Source organism: Rattus norvegicus, chromosome 1 (genome assembly GCF_021556685.1).
Source record: "Rattus norvegicus strain SHRSP/BbbUtx chromosome 1, alternate assembly SHRSP_T2T, whole genome shotgun sequence".
In the NCBI taxonomy this organism is placed as follows: domain Eukaryota; kingdom Metazoa; phylum Chordata; class Mammalia; order Rodentia; family Muridae; genus Rattus; species Rattus norvegicus.
This window is the reverse complement of record NC_141534.1, coordinates 49,726,165-49,736,816: the sequence shown is the minus strand read 5'-3', so window position 1 is coordinate 49,736,816 and position 10,652 is coordinate 49,726,165. Positions and strand designations below refer to the sequence as shown.

At 45.7% G+C, this 10,652-nt stretch overlaps 1 protein-coding gene across 1 annotated transcript in view; it reads right to left on the bottom strand.

The window, feature by feature from the left end:
• Positions 1–10,652, bottom strand: part of Acat2 (acetyl-CoA acetyltransferase 2) — an 18,051-nt gene continuing 7,399 nt past the window's right edge. The window contains 6 exon segments of the mRNA NM_001006995.1: positions 1–966; positions 1,354–1,464; positions 4,687–4,841; positions 5,576–5,698; positions 6,507–6,650; positions 9,901–10,018. Of these exon segments, the coding sequence (NP_001006996.1) occupies positions 796–966; positions 1,354–1,464; positions 4,687–4,841; positions 5,576–5,698; positions 6,507–6,650; positions 9,901–10,018 (822 nt within the window). The 3' untranslated portion in view covers positions 1–795.

Sequence of the window (10,652 nt, the reverse complement as noted above, 5' to 3'; positions counted from 1 at the left end):
TGCAAGGGAGGGAAGAGTTTATTTGGCTTTCAATTCCAGTTACAGTTCATCATTTTGGGGAAGTCAAGGTAGACGTTTGAAGCAAGTACCATCCTGTCTGGTCAAGCAGAGAAATAAATGCACTGAAGGCGCTTGCTGCTCACTTTCTAACAACCCAGAGGCACACTTGTTGGAACGGCCAATCTTCTGACTAGAATAGCTAGAATACCTACCCCACCACCTCAGCTTAGAAGAGGTCACTGAATCCAATTTCCATTACAGGATTGGTCTTGATTTGATCAATGGGAAACCACAAGACAACAAGCAAGCAGGGGTGTTTGAGCGAAGAGCCTGAAGTTCAAACCAGAAGCCACATCCCCATTCCTTGAATGGATCATATTGGGGGCCGTGCATAACGGTGCATGTCTTTAATTCAAGTACTCAGGAGGCACAGAAAGGTGGATCTCTGGGAATTGAAGCCAAGCTCATCTACAAAACGATTTTCAGGCTATATGGTGAGACCCTGACTCAAAAACAAACAAACAAACAAACAAATCAATGATCAGAGAAAATTATACCCAGAAAGCAAAGACAATAAACATGGAAATTATGAAACTGTCGTTCACTCTGGAGCCCTTGATGACTGACTGGATTTCCCTGTTTTATAACAGTGTCAAGTGCAATGTCTCAACGTCTTAGCCTTGGGTGTCTCACACTAAAGTACAGCAAGCTGTCGACCTGGGTTCCTGTCCTCAGGTTGGTCCTCTGGTCTCACATTCTGTTTAGTGTTTTAATGAGAACTGTAAGGGTGGTGGCTCACCCTCTCTGAACACACATTGCGATCCCCATACCACCCCCAATGCACAGGGCTGCAACACCACGAGTCCCACCCACTCTCTCCAGGGTGTGTAACAAGGTCACTAGAATCCTACAGCCAGATGCTCCCAGAGGATGTCCCAAGGCAATGGCTCCTCCATCGATGTTCACCTGTAGAGATGAAGAGCTTTAAGTCTTAAGTCAGTCCTCTGAACACAGGCTCATACCTGTTTTATCTTACCCCACCCTACCCCCAGTGTTATGCTAGCAAACTATCCTTTGAAACTCGACTTTCACTGTAAACCTTAGGAAGAAGCAATGCCTGTGTGACACCTGCTGCCTCCCCTGTTTCTAGAATGTTCCACTGATTCTGATGTGACCTAACACACTCAGTTCCTTGCTGTGAAAAGCAACAAAAACCCAACTGAAAATTAACTTGTGCTTGTTCATCTCTAGCCAAGGTGAGCAGTCATGGGGAATGACCTCATTTCTTATACTTCACAGCTCTAAACACGGAGCGTGCAAGCTCATGGGCAAACACAGCTTCACGTTGGTTACCTTCTCGGGGCTTAATCCAAGTTCTTTAGCTATTGCTGCAGACACTGCTGCAAAGGCTTCATTGATTTCAAACACGTCAACATCCTCCAGGGACCAGCCTGCCTTTGCAACCTACAGGAAGGAGTAAGGGAGATCAAACCATTCATTACTAAGAAAATTATGCTTCAGTTGCTGGAGAGATGGTTCACTGTTAACAACACTTGATGCTCTATCATGAGGACCAAACCTCAGATCCCATGCTCACCCGTAACTCAGTTCTATGGTATCACACACCCTCTTGTGGCCTCCATAGGTACAAGTGTGTGCGTGTGTGTGCTCGCACACACAATGTTAATTTAGATGAAGAAAAGATATAGGTAATATACTCCTTAAAGACACACCTCTTGTACGCACACGCGCAGATACATACATACAAACACAAACACACACACACACACACACACACACACACAACCCTACCTATAGTAGCAACACTTCAGAATCTCAGGTAGGGCAGCTGTCTACATTAAGGCTAGCCTGGGCTATAGAGCAAGCCTCAGCCTCAAAACCAAAAGAATGCATGCTAAAAGTCCCTTAGGTCTAACTGTTCCACTGTTATGAGCAGTTAATACAGCACACTGGGTCTGACTTAGAAGGATCTGGAAGCTGCAGAGATGGCAGGCAGCACTAGCTGCTCTTCTAGGGACCCAGGTTTGGTTCCCTCACACTCACATGGAGGCTCCTAATACAGACCACAACTCCAGAGCCAGGGGATCCGACACCTCCACTGACACACAGGGGATCGCAACATCTATGCAAACACAACACCTATGCATAGAAAATATGATGTAAAACAGCTGACATGGGGCTGACGAGATGGCTCAGTAGGTAAAGTGCAAATGTTCTGAGGTCAGCCCCAAACCCAACTAAAAAGACAACAGCAACAAAAAGAACAGCACAGAGCATGGTGGTGCACCTATGACCACACTGCTGAAGGCTGGGAAGGGCAGACCTCTGGAGCCTGAGAAACTGCCTGTAACTCCATGTGCAGGAGACTTAAAACCCTCTTTTCGCCTTCACAGGCATCCTTACAAATATGTGCATACACATACTGCACGCACACTTCCACGTGTGCACATACACAAACATACACACACAAACACGCAGGCACACACACACATGCACACACACATACACACGAACACATACACACACACACACACACACTAAAGAAATAAATAAAAATGGGCAGTGACAGCTGGATCTCCGTCAATTCTAGGTCTACATGGCGAGTTCCAGGACAGCCAAGGCTGTTCACTAAGATCCCATCTTCACAAAGAAACAATAATATCTGAAAAACAAAGGCCCCTCTGAACCAAACCAAACCACTGCTCGCTGAGTGACACAGAAGCATCATTTTTAAACCGAAACTTTTTACTCCGTGTCTCTAAAGTCTCATGTTAATAACATAGTATAAAATACCGTGCCACTTTAAAAGTTCAAAGTCAATAAAAGTTGTAGTGTGTTGGAAGTCTAAAGTCTCTTTAACAGTCCAAAGCCACTTAACAGTGGATGCCTACAAAACAATTACTCAAAACAAACAAACAAACAAATCAATGATCAGAGAAAATTATACCCAGAAAGCAAAGACAATAAACATGGAAATTATGAAACTATCGTTCACTCTGGAGCCCTTGATGACTGACTGGATTTCCCTGTTTTATAACAGTGTCAAGTGCAATGTCTCAACTTTGGTCCTCTGGTCTAACTTTTTGTTTAGTGTTTTAATGAGAACTCTAGGCAGATGTGGGGACACACACAACACGGGTGCATGCACACGCACATGCACACGCACGCACATGCACTCACACACACACACGCACACACACACAAATACAAATATACAGACACACCCAGATACAGAGGCAGACACACAGAGACAGAGATACACACAGAGACAGACACATACACAGATAAGACACAGACACATACTTAACAATGTACGTAGTTAATATTTTTAAATTTTGTTTTGTGTATGGGTGTTTTGTCTGTCTGTCTGTCTGTAAGCAAGTGCATCACATGCATGTGTGGTGCTGTGTATTTTAGAACAACCCCTGAGATCCTCTACTGCTGGAGTTATGGATGGTCCTTACCTTCCATGGGTGCTGCGACTCTCCCCCAGGACCTCTGGAAGAACAGCCAGTGCCCTTAACCACTGCTGTCTTGGTCAGGGTTCTCTAGAGTCACAGAACTCATGGGAAGTCTCTATAGCAAGGGAATTGGATGATGACTTACAGGCTGTAGTCCAACTCCCCAACAATGGTCAGCAGCAGCTGTGAATGGAAGTCCAAGGATCTAGCAGAGGCTCAGTCCCACAAGGCAGGCAGGCGAAGAAGAGAGAGAGCCATCTCCCTAGCCCTCATTTACGTAGACTTTTTTAAAGATGAAATAATACCCAATGTATCCTCCGCCTTTATACAAACCCAACGTCACAAATGCATACACACGTACGTGATCCAAATGTAAGGAAGCAAACTCAAGTCACGTTGGGCTTGGGGAACACAGGGTTACAAAGGCAAACAGTAACAAGACCCAGCACAGCTTTACACTTCAGAGTGGAGAAGGGAATGGAGGGGCAAAGGAGTGCTTAGTACAGAGCTGCAGGTCGGTGTGGGAGCGATGCCCTTGGAGCCCTCCATTATTATTATTACTATGGTTAGAAGTAAGTATGACTGGGTTCTTGGAAAATCCCCGGCCAGTTCCAGAAGACTATTACAAAAAATAATAATATGATAAAGCTGTGACCTTGCTGAGAAGTACATCTGACGTCAAGAATGTGATGACCTGCAACCTTTCTGAAAGACCAACATCCTGCTGACTAATAGATATGACAAACCTGTGACTTTTCTGATGACACGAATATTGTGTCCTTAGCCTGCGTAAATGTTTCCTACTTCCCCCCCTCCTTCTGTTACCTATGTTACGGTATAAATTCAGACTTGGGGAAAAATACAAGTTGTCCCCTTGATCAGACTCTTGTCAGTCTCTTGTCCCCCATTCTCTTCCAGGTATCCCGGACCCCTCGTTAACTGTCCTGCAGGACCTGACAGGTCGGCTGACCTCAAGGTTAACAAAGCCAAGGGGAGGTCTGCAAAGATGAGGCAGATAGATGTATACGTGCAAACCTGGGGTCTCTGTAGCTGGGAGGAAGAGGCTAAAGGACTAAGAGTTCAAGGTTTCAAGGTCACCCTAAGTATGAAGGCTGCGTGGACTATCAGGAACACTGTCACAGACAGACAGACAGGTAGACAACAAGCAAACCAAACAACTAAAAGGCTACAGAGTAAGACTCACAGCTTGCTTTATGGCTGGAATCGGTCCTACTCCCATGACAGAAGGCTCCACACCGGCTTGTGACCAGGAGACCACTTGTGCTAAAGGTTTCAGCATCCGACTCTCAGCTTCCGTCTTCTTCATAAGAACCACAGCAGCAGCACCATCGTTCATTCCTGTAAACAAGTGACCTGGTGTCTACAGTGCTCCTTCCCTTCAGGTACGGACCCAGGGCCTGCTTTCCACCTGCAAGCATTAAGCTACGGACATTTTGCCAGCCAAAGAGTTCTGTTTGCCATGATTCCTCAGACTTAGAAATGGTCAAGTCTGGAGTGTGGTACGGACCTCACAATATTACAAGATAACAGAGAGGGAGAAGGATACTGAAGAAACAAGCCTAGGCTCATTCACAGGTCCAAATGTGAAGGCAACCTCTGAAACCCCCACCCTCTATTTTGGAGACAGGGTCTTCTTAACCTTAGTGATCTGGAATTCCCTAGGCAGACCAGGCTGGCCTCAACCTCACAGAGCTCTGGTGCAATGCTGGTGTTAAAGGAGTGCTTCTCTAGGCCTGGCAACTTCAGAGGGTTTTCTTTTTCTTCTCTGTGAAGCCTTGGACTAAATTTGTAAGACCAGGTTAGCTTTGAACTCACAGAGTACTGGGATTAAAGGTGTATACCACCACAACTTCGGAATTTTAATTTTATTATGTTTAAACTTTTATGTTTAGTCTAGATGTCAAGAAAGCAAATCCTTCATTCAGTATAGGTTAAGTAAACAGCCTAGTATACAGAAACTATAAAGGTTTCCCTTAAACCCAGCTTTAGGGATCATGTTGTTAGAAAGACATATTCACTTGGGAGACCTCCTTGGAGCTGGTATTTTCCTCAGTGCCCTTCAGAACTCAAACCTGATGCATTCGCTGGGGTGACCGTTCCAGTCCCATCAGTAAGAAAGTAAGGCTTCAGCTTGCTCATGGCTTCAAGGTTACTCCCATGACGAGGAAACTCATCGATTTTCACTTCAGTAAGACCTGCAGGGAGCAAAACCAGTTACTTGGAATGAGTACAGAGAAGGCAGAGTTCGGGACTGGGGACTTCTCAGAATCAGGAGGCGTGACATTTGGAAGAAATGTTTTACCATTTACCACTTCCATCCAGTAGGAATTACTACAATTACTGCATGCTCTCCCAGGAGAACGCCTCGTGAGTCACTCACCCTGGGTTTCAAATCCAGACAACCCTTCTTTGTATTGTGTGGACACAGGTTGGGGTCATTGCATGTAGCTAGTTACAACTGAGTGGGCCAGAGGAGGTGCCATCCTCCTTGTATGAGCTGGGCACCAATGTCAGATTCTGCTTCAGATCATACTAAGATAACAAGATGCTTCCTCGCAAATCACATGGGAGCACCTGGAAAGGTGTCATTTAAACTGCATAGGAGACGGGTCTATGTGAACCATGGACCTGGTGCTCCACTTCTCAGCTGTGGACACTTTGAAGGTGACAGTTCCCTGTGTGGCTGTATCCTGCTGAGGTGACCGTCTTTTCCAGCCAGATATGCTGGCACACACCTGTAATCCCAGCATTCAGCAGGTAGAAGCAGGAGGCTCACCTACCAGTTGGAGCCCAGCCTGGTCCCCAGTGAGCAGTAGGCCATCCAGGCTACACAGCAAGACCATGCATGTCTCAGAACACAACACATCACTCCCTGCCCTCCCCCACTCAGATGTGTAAGGCTCAACCTGTAAACACCTAAATCCACACGTCCCTCCACATCGTCCTCTCGGGCATCATTCACACCTACACACAGGCTCGTCCTACCTGGGGCCTCCCACTCACCTTTTCTAGAAGACACGTGCACTGGCACAATCTCCTTGTCAAAGTGGCCAGCTTTCTGCGCATGCTCCGCCCTATTCTGGGACACAACAGCAACCTTGTCCTGGGCCTCTCTGCTCACTTGCCATTTTTTGGCTACGTTTTCAGCTGAGAAGAAGAAAAGGCAAGAAGAGCATATTCATGAGCTGGGCTTTGGTCGATGAGGTTACTGACACTTATGACTTGTTCCCTTTCTATGTCTGTAAAATTCCAGAAATCTGTATCCAGATTCACCACCGATACTTCTGCCTCTTTTATTTACCGTCTCGTATATGAACCTTCTGAGAGAAAGTGCAAGTCCACAGACTGCCCTTTCCCCCTGTGGATGGCCCACAGGATAAAGATGACTGCTGCCTGCATGGTGACTTCAGTGTGACCCTGGGATGAACATGGTGGAGGGAGAGAACTATAGCAGGTCTTCTCTCTCACTTTCTTTACATCAGGAAATGTAACATGAATATGACCTCTTGGCTTACCTTCAGACCTGACCTTTGGTTGTAGGAAGACTCAGGAGTAAAGCATGTGGACGGCCATGATGGCACACAGTAGGCAGCAGATCGGTGAGCTCAGGCACTCACTGCTCAGGACTGGTGCCCCTCACTATCAATATCTCCATTTCAGACTACAATGCTCCTTAACCTTGATATCCTCTTTTAATTTTAAAAGGATTATTATTCCTTATGTGTCTATACATGCACTTGTGTGCAGTTGTCTGCGGGGCCACAGCAGGGCATCAGATGTCTGGAACTGAGCGCTGACACGGTTGCTGGGAACCGAACTCTGGTCCTCTCAAAGTGCAGCAAGCACTTTTAATCAGTGAGCTGTCTCTCTAACCCACACCTTGATATTTGTGAAGAACAGATAAGAGGCTCCTCCTTTCATCATGTTGTCTACGTTTCCTCACTGGATAATGTCTTGTTGGCATACTTGATAATCCATTATGCTTGCTACCCCTGGAGATCATGTTTCTTCATACTTTTGTTTTGTATGGAGCCCAGGACACTGCACATACTAAACCAATACTCTAACACTAAACTATACCCCTAGCTTCTGGACACACACACATACACGCACACACTTTTAAATGTGTATTGGTGCTTCAGGGACCTGGGTGAGGGTGTCAGATCCCCTGGAACTGTAGTTTCAGACAGTTGTAAGCTACCATGTGGGTGCTGAAGTTGAACCTGGGTCCTCTGGAAGAGCAGCCAGTACTCCTAATCTCTGACCCATCTCTCCAGTCCCAGGACCTAAATATTTAATAATCATCTTGGTGATGTACATGCAGGTAGCCTAGATATCACCTAAGAAACTGGCTAGTTGGGACTGGTGGAGCACATCATTAATCCCAGCACTTGGGAGGCAGAGGCAAGTGGGTCTTTCTGAGTTTGAAGCTACTCTGGTCTATAAAGCGTGCTCTAAGACTAACAGAGATACACATAAAAACCCTGTCTCAAAAACAAACAAACAAAAACAAAGAAAGAAAAAAATCAAACAAGCAACTGGCTAGCTACTAGGACAACTAGGATCCATGGGACCTTCTATTGTCTCACTGGAGCAGAGAAAGCTTGATTCCCCGTCTGTCACATCCCGAGACCTCTCTCCTTCCTGTCTCCTGTGTGTATGCTTGTAGTCTTTCCCTAGTCCCTTATTCATGACTCCTACTTCTCATAGACCCAGGGCTACTCCTGTCAGCTTTGAACAACATTTTTCACTTTTCAGTTTATTTAACTCAGTCAAATGTGACTTCTGGTTAAGTTATATTTACATATGGTAAAGGTATTGTTTTGACTCCCCAATTGCTTCAACTGTCAACATAGGAGACAAGCACCTAGACACACGACTAGTGATACAATTGTGTGCAACCAGAGAAGCATTCGTTTATCTGACAGAACATCTCTTACAAGGATCGATCCAGAAGAATAAAACATTCTTCCACACCAAGGATTCACCACTACAGAGCATTGATCAAGGAAAAGGTATCTTAAGGAGGAGCACACTGAAGAGAGTGCACACCACTTTCAGCGTGGCCTGAGGTCTTTCTTGGCTGAACTTCCCAAGGATGTGATGCCTTCTACCATCAGCTTCCTGGAGAGGATAAACCTTTGGGAATACACCTTTTTTTCTTTGAAAAATTAATTTATTTACTGCATTTCATTGCAAGTATGTACCATATGCCTGCTTAGTAAACCTGGAGATCCAAACAGGGCACCAGGTTTGGTGAAATCACTCTGTGGATGGGAGGAATTGACCTGGGTCCTCTGCAAGAGCAACAAGTGCTTTTAAGTGCTGAGCCCTCTCCAGACCTTGAACTACACACAGTGTCACCTTTTTTAAGTTGTTGGGGTTTTTTTGTTTGTTTTAAAGACTAGCATTCATGCAACATGTGGCATATCCCTGGCAGGCCTGAAAACTCACTGAGTATAGTTAGACCAGGATAATCTAAAAGTTCCAGATCTGTCTGTTACTACACGTCAGGTGCTGGGATTAAAGGTGTGTGCCACTGTGCCTGGCTATGTCGCCTAAACATTTTTTTTTGTAATTTTTTAAATTTATGTGTAAGTTTTATTGTTATATGTGTGAGGATAAATTAGCTTATGAGTATGTGTACCTTATGAATGTAGTGCCTATGGAGGCCAGAGGGTACAGGATCATCTGGACATGGAGCTGCAGACGGTTCTTAGCCACTTGATGTGGGTGCTGGGAACCACACTCAGATCCTTTGCAGGAACAAGTACTCTTGACCACTTAACAACCTCTCCAGCTGCTTTAGTAATCTTGCTGCTGGTAGTTCAGGCATTCATTAGTAACACGTGCCTTTCAGGAAATCCCTTGCTGCCCCTTCCGGTTTATAAGTCCATTTTCTATTACTGTCTCACTTTTTGCTCTAAAATCTGGTGAAAATCTGTCATCCTGCTTTCCTTTCCTCTTTCGGCTTTCTTACCTTGTCTGTGGCTGACTATATTGGTACCTAGCCTCTGCTAGTAACATGTGGATGGGACTTTCAGCTGGCACTACAGGGAACTTTAAGGATAGAATAGATGAGCCACATACATTTGGAAGGCATGAGCTCTTCTTAGCTGTATACAAGGTCTAGTCACCAAAGTCTTATCATACCAATGATCAACTACAACAAGCCTTCTGCATCAGGCCATCTAGGGAAGCTCCATGAAGCTTCCACGACACAACAGCCTGTGACTCTCTGGGTACTACTGTATGCCTCAGCTTCCTGACCATATAGATGGTGGACGATGTATGGAAGTGGGACAGCCACCAGTCAGAGTCTATATAAATGAGCCTCACTGTCACATACTATTGTCAACCTTTTGAAAGCTAGTGTTTGCAGGCATATCGGCCTTACCTGTGATGCCCATGTGGTAGTTGTGAAACGCATCTGTGAGGCCATCACAGAGGATGCTGTCGGCGAGTGGCACCTCACCCATCTTCACTCCTGATCTCAGGTGAGCCAAGTGAGGGGCCTGACGCAGGAAGGAAGAACAGACTTAGGACGGTTGTCACTCCTCCTCTCAGGATCCTCTCAGACCCAGGAGGGTCTGCCTTGGACTTCCTCCCTCTTCATTACCCATCGAGCCCTTCTCCCCACTACCTGCTCTCCCAGGTCAGGACCTGGAACCTCCTGGTGTCAGCAGACAATCCCACCTGCCTTCTCTTAGAATCTGTTCCTCTAGCCCTTGTCAATTTCCATCTCTCCATCAAACCTGTCCATTCTGTGTCTTAATTCCTTGTGGTTCTAGTATTTCCTTCAAGGTGGACAAGGATTACCTCAGGAGATGATGGCATAGAAACCTAACTCCTGTACTACTTTCAAAGGATATAATGTGTGTGTGCATGGAGTTTATGTGTACCATGTGAGTGCGTGTCAAAGATGGCCATGCGGATGACCTGGAGTTAGGTAATAGGCAGTTGGGTACAGGACATGGATGCTAGGACATGAACATGGGCCTGTGTAAGAATGGTACAAACTCTGAACTCCCAATGGGTTGCACCTGCCCAAGAGCTATCTGGATTCTGGAATGAAAGACGCACGCACGCACGCGCACACACACACACACGGTGGGGAGGGAAAACACTTGAAAACAAACAAAAAAAAAA